General features: G+C 41.7%; 1 protein-coding gene across 2 annotated transcripts in view; it reads right to left on the reverse strand.

Annotated features, from left to right (window-relative positions):
* Positions 1–471: 471 nt before the first annotated feature.
* LOC134212629 (proton-coupled amino acid transporter-like protein pathetic) overlaps positions 472–20113 on the reverse strand; it is a 100286-nt gene continuing 80644 nt past the window's right edge. For both annotated transcript variants that reach the window (XM_062690643.1, XM_062690644.1), the window contains exons 2-5: positions 2805–3451; positions 2379–2744; positions 2155–2311; positions 472–2003 (exon numbers count right to left, since the gene is read on the reverse strand). In XM_062690643.1, coding sequence (XP_062546627.1) covers positions 1743–2003; positions 2155–2311; positions 2379–2744; positions 2805–3451 — 1431 coding nt within the window. In that variant the 3' untranslated portion in view covers positions 472–1742. The remainder of the gene's footprint in view (positions 2004–2154; positions 2312–2378; positions 2745–2804; positions 3452–20113) is intronic.

Below are 20113 nucleotides of genomic sequence, written 5' to 3' on the forward strand. Positions count from 1 at the left end.
AGATTACGGAGGAATGGTAACCGATAGTTGCAAACTTAAGTTAATATCTGTAGAAAAGATTGGATTGTTTTTTATTTGTTTGAAAATCTGATTAAATTGATTCTAATTATTTAGAAGACAACTATTCTTCTTTGACAACTTCTCAAATCGTTATAGGAGTATGTGGCGGGACCATGGCCATCAAAATCATCATCAGATGTTGCTGAAATAATTCCGGTACAAGTAAAGATCGATTGTAATAGAGAAACAATAATTCTTTTTGCACGGAAATAATGTTATTGACTCGCATGAAGCTAATTTATAATCGATTCTTTATAAGAGGACAAAGATCTCTATGTTGAATGTTGTCTTCTATGTTGAATGTACTTAATGTACTGTAAAGTTTTCTCCAAATCGTCAATACATATCGTGACCAACGGTAATACAATTCAAGAATATGAATGTCATCCTTAAAAAATATATAAACATAACTTAATTAGTTTACTGTTTTATTTAGATTATTCACTCCTTCAAAGAATTGGTTTTCCAACATTATTTCGAACCGCATAACAGGGAACGTTTGCTTATCTTACTATCTGCTTCATGGTACTACTGCACTAATGGATCGCTCCAAATCTGCCATGCATATTAAATAGTTTCTGGTAGTAGTTTTTTTTTGCATTTTCTACATTGTTTTCAGCGTTTCGGTTACTTATTGTAAACAGCCCTCAAGTTGGGATTCCGGCATGGGAATCCCGTTCGCCCTAATGTCCAAAGACTATTTATACGTTAAAAGCTTTGTATAAAATACTAGGAACATTACAGTTCATGAGTTCAGCATCTGGTTTCAAATTTAAAGCTTCTGCTAGCCCTTTTTCGTAAAACTAATTTGTTTTGGTTCAAGTTTTAAAGTCGAATTCATTGTTTTGTGTACTAGCTTAGAGCAATTGGTTGGAAGACGTTCGCTTCAAAGTGTCATAGGTATCCTAAATTCGTGTTTTATTTATGTTTTAGTTTGTTATTTTTTGCTGTGGGTTTCGATATGGCGGTCTTTTTCTGTCTAACAGATTGTGCTATTTTTATTTGTGTCTCACAAAGTTTCGAGAGTTTTTTTATTGGCTTCGTTTTTTTGTTTATTTTTCCAGTTTGCAAAGCAGCTGCTCAGTTTTAAATAATTGAAACACGGTGTCTTACTTTTGTATTAAAATACTAGAGATAGGTTCAAAATCACAATTGTTTCGGTTCTAAATCTAAATACTCAGCTACCATTATTACAATTAAGACTAATGAAATTCTGCTTCTATGGTTTTTTTTGTTATGGGGTTAATAATATTTTTGGCGAATGAAACAATAAAAAATCGAATTTGATTCGAACAACACTTTATCAACTTGAACTAGCTTTAGTCTTGAATTTTCGAATATAACTTTCAACGTAACAAATAAATTAACGCTTCCCACAAAGGAAGCACAACTGGGTAGAAGTGACACGTGCATCTGATACCCCCGAATGGTCCAGATGGCGAAACTGGCTTCCGAGCAGTTCGGAGGAAAGTCCGTACCTCTCGGCAGCTCACGAGAACCAGTTTCGCGCGTGGGTACTGTTTCGCATGGCGCCGCAGCGCCAGGAAGAAAAAAGGAGATTCGGGACACCACCACGTGCACTTCCGATCTTATACTGCGTGCACTTCCATTCCTCAGCGAACCCGCCAGGTTTGAAAGTGAACTCAATAGGCCCGATGCTGAATGGGGCTGTAAGTCTTCGTTTATACTTCCTCCAGATGCTGCGAGAACTCCTCGATACTGACGTAGGTACCGGTGATGAAGCCTACCACGCCGAACAGGATCAGGAAGATGTTTTTCCAAAGGATCCAGTTGAAGCGACCGTAGCCGGGTTTCTCGTAGAAGGTGACCAACTCGATGACGGCCGGGAACATCATGCCCAGGGTGCTGAGACAAACGGCACCGATCAGCGTCACGAATGGGCCAATGTTGGGCAGAGCCGCTGCTATGATAACGGTGAGGGCCTGTGATTGGAAAAAATGAAGGGTAAATTTTATTACATCATGGAGTACTTATACAGTTTGACATGTTTCGCTGAGCTCAGTCTCTCATGCCTTACACCGTTCAAAGAGCTATACAATACATGAAGTTCATGATACTACATGATACACTTACCACAAGTCCAATTCGAATACCATATTCAGCTGCATTCTTATGTTCGTTGAAGTTGTGTTTAACGTTCTTCCAGATGATCTCCATTGGAACGTAGAATTGCAGCGAGTAAGTCAGGAAGATGGCAACCGCGATCATAATTTTCACCAACTGGGCCAAGCTGAAAAACGATTACAAATATTCTGTTAGCTACTTTCCATACCATTAAAATCTTTCATCTGACTTACATATCCTCCACTGGCAAGTTCAGCGTTACACTGCCCTTGGTATCCTCGCCATACTTGAGATATCCGAGGAATCCAACCAACGCGTACAAAACCACAACCACGGTCATGCCAATGTTCAGCACTCCGGGACAGCCGATGAAGTGCTGCGGGGTCTTCATGTTGTTCTCCAGCGACATCACTACACCGATTCCCTCCAGGGCAAAGATCACCGTTCCGAAGAACATTGGCATGTGATGCAGATCGGCGATGCCTTTGCGCTCCGAGAATTCCGGAAGATCCGTCACGATGTAATACAGAGTGATACCGACGCCCGCTCCGATCAGTATATTTGCGATCATCGAGAATGGTGTCAGATATTTTAGTTTCCTGTAAAGTTTTCCAGACGAATAAGAGCCAGTTTTTATGAAAAAGAGGGATGCGACTCACCTTATCAAGTTAATCAGTATTAGAGGAATCAGCGATGCGATAATGTAGTATCGAACATCGTAATGGCTGTGAGTATAGTAGTCTACCACCTGCTTCACGTTGGTGGCCACAAACACGATATAGATGCAACAGCATCCCATAAGGTCCAGCACGAGGAACAGATTGATGATGAATCGAGCCAGCCGCGAGTATTTCTTCACGCCGTCCGGTCCAGCTAGGAAAGCCGTCTCCGCCACATCGGCAAAGCCCAACGAGGGAATCTGCGCCCTCCGGCAGAGGATGTGCGAACACTTAACTAGAACATGGATACAGTAGGTACAGATGGTACCGATGGCAAGCGTAGCCCCTAGTCCAAACCATAGACCGGCATGCAGAAAGGCCAACGGCATCGCCAAAATTCCGGACCCGAGAGAACCCTTGAGCAAATGCACCAACGTATCCACGTTCGAGGTGGGGTGGGTCAGTTTCCGGTGCTCGAACGGGTTGTACGATCCGGCTTCCTCATCTTCGCGGGGCATTCCGACCAGCGGCAGGGTGGAACCGGCCACCGTTTGGGCGGCCACGTCCGTCATGCTGTCTTTCATGTTGCCGAAGATGTAATTGTTGACGTCGGATTTGCTCGAACCGGTCCATTGCGGTCGGATGGGCTGTTTTGGGGATAAAGATAGAGAGAGGGGAAAATAAACAAATTTATTATTTTGGCAATTGAATTTGATGCGAATTTATGTAAACATGCCTATTAGATGATTTGCTTATTCTTAATTGACCCGTCAGTTTCGCGAATCAACGTCGTATATAAATCATAGATGGGACGCCGTTCTAATGCACATTGCACAATATTGACTAATATAAGCGAATCAGTAACGCTACTACCGGGAACAGACTTCCACAGCGCCATATGCGCTTGACGGCATTGTAATGTGCAATTATCCGGTAGAATGGGATTTACAATTGGAGCAGCTGGGTCGTGGAAGTTGTTGAGCCGCAACTCTCTACACTGATTGTGGTTGTCGCAATAGTCAGTAATTGAATACAATGTAAATCTATTTCAACAATTCCAATGGTGGATAGGGACAAGCTCAATACGCAGTAGCTCAATTATCATTCACTGAATCATTTTGGTTAAAAATTGTAAATAAAAGCTATAACATGTTTAACACATTCTGATCGAATTTGTCAAAAGTTTCCTACATTTTATAGATTTTCTGAACAGGTATTCTATAATAAACCATTGAACAAGTAGAAGCGCACGCGCATCCTTTCCTACATATCATGCGCAGATGCGTAATGTTTCCCTTCCGCTCCCTTCCATATTGATGCCCCTCTAGCGACAACACAATGAGAATATTTCTAGACCAACATTTGAAAAGGGCGTAACAGCCAAAATTTATTCCTTCTGATTCCTTATCTACATATATAGCTATATATGTAGACGAGGAATCAGAAGGAATAAATTTTGGCTGTTACGCCCTTTTCAAATGTTGGTCTAGATTTATTCCAATTTTCTTTAACACCCCACTCAATATTTCGCTCAGCAAATCTAAAATTAGTGCCCTCGTAAACAGTGATCCCACTCAAACGTGAATGTAGCTACCCACCCATAGCGAAAATGTGTTTGCGTTAGGATCAACAAACATTCCGGCTAGCGGAGCATTTTTCTTAATCCTACCACCTAGATCCGGGAATGCAGCGGAGCGCACTTACGGGAAATGAACGGCACGACGCCGGCGCCGCTAGCCGTCGTCGATTGTTTTGCACGTGCGCACTTGTCGGGGCATCTCGTGTCGTGACCACTTGACTATAATACACTGTCGAACTGTCAGTCGGAGTGGTTAATGACCTAGATTTGATCATCATTCCCACAAATCCCGCGCTCGTGCTCCATATGTCTTCATGCACGAACAAAGTACAACTGCAACAAAAGCACTCGTTGAGTGCTTTCATGCACATGAGTGATTTTAGTCAAAATGCGGATCAAAATCAAATCTATAGGGTAAGACGGTATAATGCGCCTCACCTGGCCACAACGTCCCCCTTTAATTTCTAGAAAACTATAACGAACTAGGGGTAAAAATGAGTTGTTACCTTTAAATATTGGTAAAACCATCATACTATGTGAATGTGCAAGTATTTTTGTACAACATAATAAAAATAATAGCAAAATACAAAAAGTTACAATTTGATGTAACTTTTAAGGCTCCCCCAGACCTAAGCGATTTCATCGCCGCGACGGCGACAACTAGTCGCTGCGATTCTATCGTTGGGTCGCTGCAGGCAATGTGGTATTTACGCTTCCATATTACCGACGACAGAATCGCTGTCGCCAAGCGATAGAATCGCGTCGCGACTATCGCATCGCGTGTGTTTGGGGGAACCTTTAATGTTTGTTTGCTCAACATTCTGGAGTGACTCTAGCATGCTGTCCGCAAATTTTCACTGGAACGCTTTTTGGGTAACAAAACAACTTTGCTCATTGGTTAATCTTCTTCTATCTTCTATATAATAAAAATGAAATGGTCTGTGTTCGTATCCACATAACTCGAAAACGGCTGGATGGATTTTATTCATTCCTTCAGCAGCTACAATCGTTATAGTTTCCGACGGGTTTATATGGTATTTCCTCATGCGAAAATTATTAATAAAGTTGAGTAAATCGTGAAAAACTAAAATTAAGATTCGTATGGAAATTTCGCAAGGGCAGTTCACAACGCGCATTTTCGCCTACTATGCAGGACAACGTCTGCCGGGTCGACTAGTATGATATGAAATTGCCTCCATCTTCAAAAAAGTAACGATTTTCGAAAACATGTTTCACTGGCCAAAACGCCCCAGTGTAGGCAGGACGATATGCCCTTACCAACTGGACACAAGCGCAGCGAGCCTGCAGCAGTTGCTTCCAAATGATACAGAAAATATTGAAATGTAATTCAAACCTGGAGTTATGTTGGTTTTTTTTTAATGTCAAACACATAAGGATTTGTAACCTCTTTATTATGTGATAGATAAAATACTAATGAAGGGCTATAAAATGTCTTTGGTTACGGTGGGGCGTATTTCCCAGGCACTTTTTGAAATCCATTTTTCACGATTTTTCAAAAAGCTTTATTACGTGTTCTCAGTGATATATTTAATTACTACACAAAGATAATGCATTTGCGACTTTTTGGACTACCAAATAACACAAAGTTTGCATATATTGCGTTGAAAAGTAAAAAGTTTTCATGGATATTGCTATAAGGGGGGGGGGGCATATTATACCGTCTTACCCTAAATGCCAAATTAAAGGGCAGTCACAGAACTACACAAAAGCTTAAGTATAAAAACATTATGCCAGAGTTTACTCATTTGTTGCTATCTGTGGTTTCTATTTAATCTGTTTTCAACGTAAACTACGGTTAAGGGGGAGCCTCGAATACACAGCGTACATAAAACGAAAATTTCCAAATCCGAGACCCCCACGGAATTATGCAATATTTCGCATACTACTAGCGCCTTTATCTGCTGATGGGTTTTTGAGATTGATTTTTGCCTTTCTCGTATACAAAGTATACGTAAAGGCTATATGTTCGCTCCAAAAACGAACTTTTTATGGGAGCCCCGGAGACCCATAGTGTTATATACCGATCGACTCAGCTCGACGAATTGAAGTGATGTCTGTGTGTATGTGTGTGTGTATGTGTGTGTGTATGTGTGTGTGTATGTGTGTGTGTATGTGTGTGTGTATGTGTGTGCGCAAAATAATCTCACTCATTTTTCAGGCACTTATCATTAACCGATTTGCTTGCAACAAGTTGCATTCGACGCGGAATCTTGTCCCATTGTTTCGTATTGAAAATTGGCCGAATCGGACTATGGGCTTCGGAGTTATGGCCAAAATATATTTTTTTACAACAAAAATTCTCACTCACTTTTTAGACACTTACTCTTAGCTGATTTACTCGCAACAAGTTTCATTCAACGCAGAATCATGTCCCATTGTTTCGTATTGAAAATTGGACAGATCGGACTATGGGTTTCGAAGTTATGGCCAAAATCCACTTTTTCACATGATAAACACGTACAAAATTCTCACTCATTTTTCAGGCACTTATCCTTAACCGATTTGCTCGCAACAAGTTTCGTTCGACGCGAAATCCTGTCCCATTGTTTCGTATTGAAAATTGGTCGAATCGAACTATGGGATTCGAAGTAATGGCCAAAATACATTTGTTGACAAGAAAAATTCTCACTCATTTTTAGGCACTTACTTTTAGCCGATTTGCCTGCAACAAGTTGCATTCGACGCAGAATCTTGTTCCATTGTTTCGTATTGAAAATTAAACAGATCGGTATTAAACAGATATGGCCAAAGTTTATTTTTTTGCCTTTTTTTCACATGAGAAACACGTACAAAATTCTCACTCATTTTTAGGCACTTATGCTTAACCGATTTGCTCGCAACAAGTTGTATCCGACGCGGAATCCTGTCCCATTGTTTCGTATTGAAAATTGGTCGATTCGAACTATGGGATTTGAAGTAATGGCCAAAATACATTTTTTTTTCATTTTTTAGGCACTTACTCTTAGCCGATTTGCCCGATGCAGAATCTTGTCTCATTGTTTCTTATCGAATATTGGTTTAATCAGACTATGGGCTTCGGAGTTATGGCCAAAACATATTTTTTACTTACTCTTAACCGATTTGCTTGCAACAAGTTTCATTCGACGCGGAATCCTGTTCCATTGTTTCCTTCTCGGTTTCCTTTTGAGTGTCTCGAGAAAATAATATTATAGAATATTGCGGCTTCCTGTTGGCCCCTCCGGTAATCGCAACAATCACTAATCAAAACAGAGTCAATGAAAATCTTACCCACCGTATCCACTTGCCATGAGAAATACTCTCGATGTACTCAGTGACATCGGCTGTCATTTACCGAAAAGCCCGCCCCTCGTAATGTGTTTTGTATGGAAGGGTTCTAAAATTTGTATGGGCCGTAACGCTCGCAGAATCATCAAAGACCAGTTATTTATTCCAGTTATTTAGACCCGACGAACTTCGATTCATCTAAAATTGATTTATTCTCTGATTAGTTCTCGAGTTATGCAGAAATTTATGTTTCATTTGTATGGAAGCCCCCCTTTCCTAAGGGGGGATGGGTCTCGAATCATCTTAAGAACCTTCCCAGTCCCAAAAAAACCTCTGCATACAAATTTTCACCCTGATCGGCTTAGTAGTTTCGGAGTCTATAATGGTCAGAAAGACAGAAATTCATTTTTATGTATAGACCTGTACAGTTGTTTTCGAATTCACTCACCCGATGGATTTTTACTGAGCCTGTAACAAGCGCGGTTTCATCATCATCAATAGACATAGACCGCTGTCATCATTGAAAAGTAGTATGAAAAAAAATATAGCCCGGGACATCCTGGCTACGATTTGGCGATGGGCTAAACAATAGCATGACAGTAGCCTGATTTTTACATTTGAGCGGCTCGTCTTCTCGAACAAAAGTTCATTATGCGACCCGCTCAAACGTCATAATTTCTTGGGGGAGTTCATTTTGCGTTAGTCTATATAGAAGATTATCAACGTTTACGAGGCGAACCTGTCCAGGGCCGAAAACCTCATTAATAAAGATATTAATAATAATAATTATCAACGTAATCCAAGAGCAGGTATTTATGGCAATTAATCTAGCCAGAGGCGGCTCTTTCCCAGTGTGGGGATGTAATGCCAATCAGAAGAAGAAGAATCTAGCCAGAAGTACAAAAATGCAACAAAGTTACTCCATTGTACCTTTACTGACCCATCACTCCAAGCTTCCGAAACAGACTAATAACATGTTGATATCGTTTCAATTTAAGGACAACTATGCGTCCATCGTCAGTATTACCGAGTCAATAAATCCATTCAAGTAACCCCCAATTTCCCAGTCCTTTTTTGCAGAGTAATCACTCTTTGTAAGCGCTGTCACTCGTAGAAATGGCACAACGTCAAACCAGGCAATCCGAGATCTCTCGCTGCTTCAAATGGTCGATGGTCATGGTTCGGTGAAACACCTTTTTGATGAATTTGCGATACTTAGTCCGTAAAAGCCCTCCTTAGCCGTGCCGTAAGATGCGCTGCTACAAAGCCAGACCATGCTGAGGGTGGCTGGGTTCGATTTCCGGTGCCGATCTAGGCAATTTTCGGATTGGAAATTGTCTCGACTTCCCTGGGCATAAAAGTATCATGGTGCTAGCCTCATGATATACGAATGCAAAAATGGTAACCTGGCTTAGAAACCTCGCAGTTAATAACTGTGGAAGAGCTTAATGAACACTAAGCCGCGAGGCGGCTCTGTCCTAGTGTGGAGATGTAATACCAATAAGATAGAGAGAGTCCGTAAAAGCAAACGGAAATAAACAATAACTTTTCAATGGCGCTTGGTGCGATTTAGCATAACTCAGACCATATATAGCTATCTCATACACTGGGCTGGAGTAACCTGTAGCCGAGAATAGAACCATGCTGTCAATACAGTGGCCAAGTCCTTACCCGCTAGTGTAACCATGAGGTATAGTTGGTTGGTCACGCTACCCGTTCATAGCTCACATACGTACTAAGTTTCATAAAGAGGTCCTATAGTATCCGCGGTAATATCATGGGGGTTTCCCGAGAAAATGGTAACTGGATATAGATGCGAAAGATTTAGAAGACATTTGGATTTTTGTAGGATTGATTGATATGTCTACGCTCATAAGTTTTTTTTGCCTTTCTCGTATACAAAGTATACATAAAGGCTATATGTTCGCTCCAAAAACGAACTTTTTGCCTTTCTCGTATACAAAGTATACGTAAAGGCTATATGTTCGCTCCAAAAACGAACTTTTTATAGGAGTCCCGGAGACCCATAGTGTTATATACCGATCGACTCAGCTCGACGAATTGAAGTGATGTCTGCGTGTATGTGTGTGTGTATGTGTGTGTGTATGTGTGTGCGCAAAATAATCTTACTCATTTTTCAGGCACTTATCCTTAACCGATTTGCTCGCAACAAGTTTCATTCGACGTAGAATCTTGTCCCATTGTTTCGTATTGAAAATTGGCCCAATCGGATTATGGGCTTCGGAATTATGGCCAAAATATATCTATGTATGAGATAAATTCTTACTCACTTTTTAGCCACTTACTCTTAGCTGATTTTCTCGCAACACGTTTCATTCGACGCAGAATCTTGTCCCATTATTTCGTATTGAAAATTGACGGAATCGGACTATGGGATTCGGGGTTATGGCCAAAACATATTTTTTATAAGAAAAATTCTCACTCACTTTTTAGGCACTTACTCTCAGCTGATTTACTCGCAACAAGTTTCATTCGACGTAGAATATTGTCCAATTGTTTCGTATTGAAAATTGGCCCAATCGGACTGTGGGTGTCGAAGTTATGGCTAAAATTATTTTTTTCACATAAGACACACGTACAAAATTCTCACTCATTTATCAGGCACTTATCTTTAACGGATTTTCTCGCAACAAGTTGCATTCGACGCGGAATCTTGTCCCATTGTTTCGTATTGAAAATTGGCGGAATCGGACTATGGAGTTATGGCCAAAAAACATTTTTCAAAATCTCACTCATTTTAGTCACACATGTACCCTCAGCCGATTTGCTCGCAAGAAGTTGCATTCGATGCAGAATCCGGTCCCATTGTTTTCTGTTGAAAATTGGCCGTATCGGACTATAGGCTCAGAAGTTATGGTCAAAATACTTTTTTTTCACCAAAAGTGCGTAGAAATTACTTACTCGAAAGAAACGAGAAAGGCACCATCACCGCTAGGTGGATTAATCTGGGTTTTTAATCGTTCAGGACTCTTCTGAAATCTTCCAAATCCATTGATTGTCAACGTAAAAGCATTGAAAATTTTAATTTCTTCCAAACCTAGACCGAACCCAGACCAAACCCAAAGCCAAATTTCTTGTCTCTGTGCACAACGCCTTGGAAAAATCGTTCAATACAAAAGTACGCTTCGTTTCTAGCCCACTCTAATTATCTTCTACATACACAGTAGAGTGGCCCAGCCTTGTATGGGGAGAAAAAAAATTGTCGAATTCTACGGGGCACCCCCAGGATTGTGCCTTTGGGTAAGAAAATCAATCTCTGAAAATTTCAGTTCAATCGCTTGTTGCATAAGCTGGCGCATTTGATTTGAAGTTTGTATGGTGGTTTCAGCCGAAATGCATAAGAAAATACACCTCCGTCACTCTTTCATTCAGGAAATTGGTTCGGTATGCCCAATTGAGCTCAGAATTGCAACAAAGGCAGTTGATATGTTAAACATCATTTCCACAGAACATTATACGATGATTCAATTACTTTCTATTAAGTTTTGTATGATTTATTGAAAGTTGGGCTGTGCACTTTGGAATTCATTGATTGTCATGAAAAACGTGCGCATGTTATCAAAGGTGGCTGAGATATGTGCTGTGGCGCGCGTTCCTCTGCATATGTTGGAGCGCGCGCAAAACCACACATCGCAGGCATCTTTGATGGCATGCGTATGTTTTTCATGGCAATCAATGAATTCCAAAGTGCACAGCCTAACTCTCAATAAATCATCCAAAACTTTATAAAAAGTAATTGAATCATCGTATAATGTTCTGTGGAAATGATGTTTAACATATCAACTGCCTTTGTTGCAATTCTGAGCTCAATCGGGCATACCGAACCAATTTCCTGAACGAAAGAGCGACGGAGGTGTATTTTCCTATGCATTTCGGCTGAAACCACTATACGAACTTCAAATCAAATGCGCCAGCTTATGCAACAAGCGATTGAGCTGAAATTTTCAGAGATTGATTTTCTTACCCAAAGGCACAATCCTGGGGGGTGCCCCGTAGAATTCGACAACATTTTGTTTCCTGGGCCAGTCTAATACACAGTGACGGAGTGAAATTGTATCCAGTTTTCCGCGAACGGTTTGCCTGTGGGCTAGTCTCTGATTTGACGTTTGTGGAGGTCAACTGCACCCACCGCTTCGAGCATTCTGATTAATATGGTGAATAAGAAGGTGCTGATGAAGTAGATCACAGATAAAAATATGTTGTGATTTTAAATGTATTTTCATGCACATATTTGGAGCATGCAAATAAACGTAACATTCAATCGATCTCACTATTCTTTTAAATCAAAAAAAAAATCCAAACGGTGCTTGATCGTAAAATTCAATCAAATTTAATTGAATATCGAATGTTAATTCGTTTGATGGGATAAGCTGCAATTTTACACGTCGTTGAATTTTCAAAATTATTTGCCGTGATTCACTCCTTTTTATTTACCACATTTATCAAAATACTAGGAACGGTGGGTGCAGTTGACCTCCACAAACGTCAAGTCAGAGACTAGCCCACGGCAAGCTGGCGGCCATTAGGGCTCGCGGAAAACTGGATTGCCTTCTTTTTTTCCACGAAAATTTTACTCAATTTATATCAAAATCGGGACTACTCATAGTTTTGAGTAGTCTTGCTTTTGACGGAAATTGAATGGAATGGGAAGTGGGAAAAAAGGGCTCGGCCACTGAGTAGATGAAAGTTAGCGTGCCCGCTGTAAGGTTTTAAAATCGGTACCTATATCAAATCATCGAAAAACATGAAGGCCCCAGGCTTCGACAGCATCCTGAATCTCGAACTCAAACATATGAGTGCTCCGTTTTGGAGCACCTTTCGCTGATCTTTAATCAGTGTCTCCGTCTCAGCTACTTCCCATCGTCCTGGAAGTCAGCCAAAGTCATCTCCATCCGGAAACCTCTCCGAAAAGCTATCGCCCCTCCAGCCTGCTGTCTGGGTTATCCAAGCTGTTTGAAAAGGCGATTCACAACTGGTTACTTGAGTCTGCCGAACACCACAACATCTTGCACAAGGACCAGTTTGGTTTCCGGCGCGGTCGTTCAACTGACACCAACTGACCCGAGTTACCAACGTCCTCAAACGGAACAAATTTGTCTCATCCCCCATTACCTTACTCGATGTTGAAAAAGCATTCGACAATGTATGGAATGATGGCCTGGTGCACAAACTACATCGCTACAATCATCCCTGCTACCTGGGGAAAATCATAAACAATTACCTATTGGCCAGGACATCCCAGGTCTCAATCAGCGGAGCGAGTTCCAATGCGCATGCTCCAGGGCAGTATCCTGGGGCCCCTGCTGTTTAATCTGTTTATCTTCGACATGCCAGAACCTCCAGAAGGCGGCATTCTGCCTCTGTTCGTGGATGACACCTCCATTGTCTACCAAGGTAGAGTAATCAGAGCGCTTGTGGCAAAACTCCAACGAGGCCTAGATGCCCTGACAGAGTATCTCACCAGCTGGAAGATCTGTATCAACGCGGTAAAGACCCAGGTCATCATTTTCCCACATGTTCGCCTGGGGCCTGGGACAAATAGTCGGGTCCAATGAGGCCGACTACCTTAGATTGACCCTCTACAGCAAGCTTATTTTCCGACAAAAAGTTGACAAGACTGCTATTTAGACACAACACGTTGTTTTGTTGAAGCTACTGTACCCTTTGATCAACAGTCGGTCGTCATTTTCCCTGAAAAATAAGCTTGCTGTCTACAAGCAAATCATCCAGCATGTGATTGAATACGGCATGCCGGTCTGGGAGAGCTGCGCTAAAACCCATCACCTTAGACCTCAACGGGTCCAAAACAATTTCCTGAGGATGATCTTCAACATCCCTCCCAGGACAAGAACATCTGAAATTATATGAAGATGAAGGGCTTCAAGGCCAACCACTTGTAAATGTATAAAATATTGTTAAAACGCAAGAAAAAATTTAAATAAACAAGAATTTAAGTTTAAAAAAGTTAATTTGATCTCTTTGCTCTTGAACCGTTTTGTTCAACCACATGGAGCGTGCAAGCATTTTTCTCTGTGCACATTAAAACTGTTTTCTCATGAAGCTACATTTATCTTCAGTGTCTGTCTCATTTTGGGAATTAAACTTAAAAGTGCCAGTTCACCAATTAAAAAAAACACCCGGTATTAAGAATGGCTGGTGCTACCAAGCAATTCCAATTAGGACTTCGATGAAAAATTATTCCATACCTGTCAAAAGCAATCTTGCTCTGCGAGCAGGGTTATTTGATAACTATTGAAATATTATTTTAAGTTTGATTTCAGTTTAATTCTCCAAATGAGACAGACACTCAGTATAGCTAGGGCTGAACTGCCCATGATTTCATAGTTGACTTAACAACCATTGCACTTTCGCATGCATTTCGAATAATTTAGGGACAAACATAGCAAATTAAAAAAAATTCAACTCGTAAGCACTCAAATGAGGCAACGTATCGATGTTGCAGCGGTTGAATTACCCTAGTAAAAGCGTAATAAGTCAAACTCGCTGAAATTTCGAATGGTTGATACGTCAACTATGAAATCATGGGCAGTGAAGCATCGCTTCAAATCTTCATTGCTTAGTTCATCGCGACACACAACACACAACTGATGAAAGCAAATAAATCTTGGGATTTTAAAAATTTCTAATGCCACAAACTAAGTAAACATTGTTTGACTTAATATTTCTAATAACGATTTAGAGGAATTTTCGAGCTTTTCTTGGTGGCAGCTCCGATGAAGGAGCGTCTATATAGGGAACTGCACCAATGAATCTTTTTCTCTTTTGTTCTTCACAAAACTTAGAAATCAACAAGGAAGAGATTTGACATGGAAAAGCTGCCATCTGCAAAAAGTGAAATTTTCTCGTAAAATTTTGTTTTTGGTTTTGTAGCTTTTAAACTTCTGTCTGTGCTCCAAAATACTTACGTTGTGCCTTGGGGTGATATTGACTCCAAATTGAAATAGCTACAACTTTTTTATTGTTTGGCCAATTTTGAATTTTTGAGCAGTTTTGAAACATAAATTATGTTTGGACGTTACCAAAGATTGATCATAGGTGAGCGGGTACCTTGCGGGGAGGGGTTTTCGTGAAAAAGGGTTCAAAAATAGTGATTTTCTAAGCTAATTTTGCTTATATCTGAAAATCCTACCTATTTGGAACTGCACCGTTTCAAAAAGGTTATGCAAGAGGGCGTGTGCTTGGACATGAGGCATTGATTAGCTTAGAGCTTGGCCGCTAGATGGTGGTATTAAATTATTAGGCTAACTCAACATATTCCGATATATGGAATTTTCTACATTATAAATAGGAAGCGCACAAATTTGAAATTTGTTAAAAATATGTCTTAAGTAAAGCAACTGGCGGGAATGGACTGTTTTGTGATCCTTCGCATCTACGGCCAAGTTGTATTCGGCAAAATTATTCAGGATGCCCAGGACTCAGTGATCTCAGCACTTCTTCCAAGAGGTGACACTATTATTTATTTAATCAGACTAAGGCCGAAGTGGCCTGTGCGGTATATAAGAGTCTTCTCCATTCGGCTCGGTCCATGGCTACACGTCGCCAACCACGCAGTCTACGGAGGGTCCGCAAGTCATCTTCCACCTGATCGATCCACCTTGCCCGCTGCGCACCTCGCCTTCTTGTGCCCGTCGGATCGTTGTCGAGAACCATTTTCACCGGGTTACTGTCCGACATTCTGGCTACGTGCCCGGCCCATCGCAGTCGTCCGATTTTCGCGGTGTGAACGATGGATGGTTCTCCCAACAGCTGATGCAATTAGTTGTTCATTCGCCTCCTCCACGTACCGTCCGCCATCTGCACCCCACCATAGATGGTACGCAGCACTTTCCTTTCGAAAACTCCAAGTGCGCGTTGGTCCTCCACGAGCATCGTCCAGGTCTCGTGTCCGTAGAGGACTACCGGTCTAATTAGCGTTTTGTAGATTGTCAGTTTGGTACGGCGGCGATCTCTATTCGATCGGAGCGTCTTGCGGAGTCCAAAGTACGTACGATTTCCAGCCACTATGCGTCTCCGAATTTCTCTGCTGGTGTCATTTTCGGCAGTCACCAGTGAGCCCAAGTACACAAATTCTTCTACCACCTCGATTTCGTCACCACCGATGCAAACTCGCGGTGGGTGGCTCACATTGTCTTCTCTTGAACCTCTTCCTATCATGTACTTCGTCTTCGACGTGTTGATGACTAGTCCGATCCGCTTAGCTTCCCTCTTCAGTCTGATGTAGGCTTCCTCCATCTTCTCAAAGTTACGTGCCATAATATCTATGTCGTCGGCGAAACCAAATAGCTGGACGGACTTGTTGAAAATTGTACCACTCGTGTTAGTCCCTGCTCTTCGTATTACCTTCCAGAGCGATGTTGAATAGCAAACACGAAAGACCATCACCTTGCCGTAACCCTCTGCGGGTTTCGAAGGGACTCGAGAATGCCCCTGAAACTTGAACTACGCACATCACCCGATCCATCGTCGCTTTGATCAACCGTGTCAGTTTATCCGGAAAACCGTGTTCGTGCATTAGCTGCCATAGCTGGTCCCGATCGATTGTATCATATGCGGCTTTGAAGTCGATGAATAGATGATGTGTGGGCACGTTGTATTCGCGGCATTTCTGCAGTACTTGGCGAATGGCGAACACCTGGTCCGTGGTGGAGCGTTCGCCAAAAAACCCGCCTGGTACTGCCCCACGAACTCCCTTGCAGTTGGTGCTAGTCGACGGCATAAAATATGGGAGAGTACCTTGTAGGCGGCGTTCAGCAATGTGATTGCGCGGTAGTTGCTACAATCCAGCTTATCGCCCTTTTTGTAGATGGGACACGACACCTTCCATCCACTCCTGCGGCAAAACTTCCTCCTCCCAAATCTTGGTAATGACCCAATGCAGCGCTCTAGCCAGTGCCTCACCACCGTGTTTAAAAGCTCTCCTGGTAGTTGGTCAACCCCAGGGGCTTTGTTGTTCTTCAGCCGGCCAATCTCCTCCTGGATTTCCTGGAGATCCGGAGCCGGTAGAATTATGTCCTGCGCGCGTTCTCCCAGGTCCATCACCATACCGCCATCTTCGTCTGCCACATCGCCATTCAGGTGTTCTTCGTAGTGCTGCCGCCACCTTTGGATCACCTCACGCTCGTTCGTAAGAAGGTTTCCGTTTATGTCCTTACACATATCAGGCTGTGGCACGTGGCCCTTACGTGAACGGTTTAACTTCTCATAGAACTTTCGTGTGTTATTAGCGCGGTACAGTTGCTCCGTTTCTTCACGGTCTCGATCTTCCTGCTGGCGCTTTTTCCTCCGGAGAATCGAGTTTTGTCTGTTCCGCGCCTGTTTATATCGTGCCTCGTTCGCCCTCGTGCGGTGTTGCAGCAATCTCGCCCATGCTGCATTCTTCTCTTCCACTAACTGCTCACATTCGCCGTCATACCAGTCGTTTCTCTGATCCGGGGGCACCGTGCCAAGTGCAGCGGCTGCGGTGCTACCAATGGCGGATCGAATATCTCTCCAGCCATCTTCAAGAGACGCTGCGCCTAGCTGCACTTCCGTTGGGAGTGCCACTTCCAGCTGCTGCGCGTATTCTTGGGCTAGTCTACCATCTTGTAGCCGCCCAATGTTAAGCCGCGGCGTCCGACTTCGACGCGTGTTGTACACCGGTGACACTAGTGAGCAGGTGAGGTGACGCTAGTGAGCAGTTATATTTGAGTACATTGTTCCATGCGATATCGGTGATACTACGCCCTTGGCAAAACTTGGCAAACATGAATGATATAGTAGTAGAGTAGACTCAAGTTTTCTGCTTTCTATTTTGTTTTTTTTCGTATATTTATTTGGAAGGCACTCTGTGTTCTTAACCGCTACTGTGCCGTGATCTACTGTGGTACTCTGCTGTACAGAGTTCACACAGAATCTATTTTTAGATGTCAATAATTCGTTATTGTTGTCGTTGCCAGTCCATATCATCGTGAGTCCATTGTGTTCATTTGTCCATGTGGTGAATCTAGTGATCGTTGCTTTGTTCGGTTGCCATTAATCGAAGTACGTTGGAGGAATGCCTCCGAGAAGAACAGATTTGTCAGTCGTCATTAGGCAGCCGTGTCGGTGAAGCGCGATCCCCAAAACGCCACCGTACGGACTGCGCTTCTGGCGATTTGCAAGGGTTTGGTGGAGGGGCTGGGAATCGAACCCATGATCATTCGCTTATGAGGCGAACGTGTAGCCAACTACGCTACGGGACCCCCACTATTTTGTTTTTGGTTACGCGTGTTTATTCAAAGTCCTTAACTCTAGGGATTTCTAGGATGACGAAGAACATATTCCGAGAACGCATTCTAATCTTGGTTCTACAAAATGGCTGATTTTAGAATAAGCGTGTACATAGACCCAAAGGCCTTAACTCGAGAGTTTTCTTGGAAGACCTAAACATATTCTGTTGAGGTTGAATACGAAGAAAACTTTTGGTAGACTATATCAAGATTTTTTTAGGTACAGGTTATCCGACTTCGTCAGTAGATGGGAATAACCAGCGCGGGAGGGAAACATACATTTTTAGTGCAAAACGTAAACAAACGAGCATAAATTCCATACAAAAATCCAAGATGGCTGAGTTGGGGATATTGACAAGTCAGAACATCCCCCAATAAATGCATCCTGGACTATATTACAACATTCATGTTTGCCAAAAATATACTCAAATAAAACTGCTCACTAGGAAGAAGTTTCCGTTAGTTTTGTTGTCATGGATATCCTGAACAATTTTGCCGAATACAACTTGGGTGTTGGCACGAAAGATCTCAAGCTAGAGCAATATTTCACAAATGCAATGATATTGCAAGCACACTAGCGCCTCCTTATTGTAAAATTCTATCACAAGACAGTCTATCCCATAATCTTTACAAATTTAAAATTTTTGCGGTGAGAATATTTATAATGTTCGGAATTTCTTGAATGAGTCTAAAAAATGATTTCATATATACCACCATTCAGCGGCCAGCTTCTAAACTAACCAATACCTTATGTCAAAGCACGCGCCTCCCAACATAGCATTTTTGTAAAGATGCAGTTCGAAAAGGGTAATCTATGTTTTTGTACCCTTATTTACAAAAAAAAAACCTCCCTGCGAGGTACCCACCCACCTATTATCAACTAAGGTAACGTCCTAACAGATGATTGAATTATCTTATGAAACAGCTAAAAAAAACGATATTGGCCAAACAATAAAAAAGTTATAACAATAAAAAAGTTATAGCTAAAAAAATCCGAAATTGACCAAACAAAGTTTTTTGATAAAAGTACGCTGTAGCACTTATTTTCACGATTTTTCAAGGGAATTTGCTGCTAGGGGACAGACATCGGCAAGTTTTACCAAACTACCAAAAATTAGAAAAAAGGAGCAACAATCATGATGGGGGCTGATTTTCGGAAGTGACCATGATAGTTTCGGCGTTGTGTACAAATGTCTGACCAGAAATTTTGCATTTCTTAGCTCTTAGTGCATACAGTCCGCAACTGTAAATCGGAGACATGGTGGAATTATGGACTTCGCGAGGAATTCAATGTAGAATTTAGTATTTCTGAAACGATAATCAATTACATTATCTGTTTTCTTTTAATAAATGGAATAACAAAAATTACCTTTATTTTTAATGAAAGAAATATCATGTTGCTAATGCTTTAACAAATAAAACCACAAAATTTTCTTTTATTTTGCGACGTCAAATAAATGTCATTTGTCTCACAAACAATTTTTTTTTACACAACAATATAGATTTTATTTGTTGAAAGCCTAATAACTTTAATATGTCCCAACAATGTATGTAGTATATATCCGTATATATGCGAAAACTTGCCTCGGTGTAGTTCCTGCCCGAATTACCTTGAATGAAAATAAATCGATTCTTTTCGGGACCACCATTTGTACAAGAAAAAGTTGATCCTAGACGAATTTTACTCACAGAACAAAACACAATGGCTTGTCAACGGCAGACAGTATTTGGAACGATGCCATCGGTGCGGAATTTAAAAATTTCCGCAATATAGTGACAACAATTGAAAAGAGAGAGTTTTGACGAAGAGAATCTATCAATGCAGTTACTTAAATGCTTACTCTTAGAATGTAAACTATTGCCAATATTTTTCTATTTGGCCGTGTATCTGATACTGAGTATCGCATGCTGGCCCATGTTGTGCACACCAAACGTCCTTATTCTGATGATGTTGTGCTCTTTTTCGAAAACATTTTCATAATGTCGTGAAGGTTTCGGACAGCAGAATGATGGCGCGATCGGCCGAAATATTGTGTTCTGCTTTGCGCGGCCGGTAATAAAAATCAGTTCAGTGCGAGATTTCTCTTGTTTCGGACAGCAGAACGATCGCGCGATCGGCCGAAATATTGTGTTCTGCATTGCGCGCCCGGCAGGCCGGTAGTTGGTTTGTA

Source organism: Armigeres subalbatus, chromosome 2 (assembly GCF_024139115.2).
Source record: "Armigeres subalbatus isolate Guangzhou_Male chromosome 2, GZ_Asu_2, whole genome shotgun sequence".
Classification (NCBI taxonomy): Eukaryota; Metazoa; Arthropoda; class Insecta; order Diptera; family Culicidae; genus Armigeres; species Armigeres subalbatus.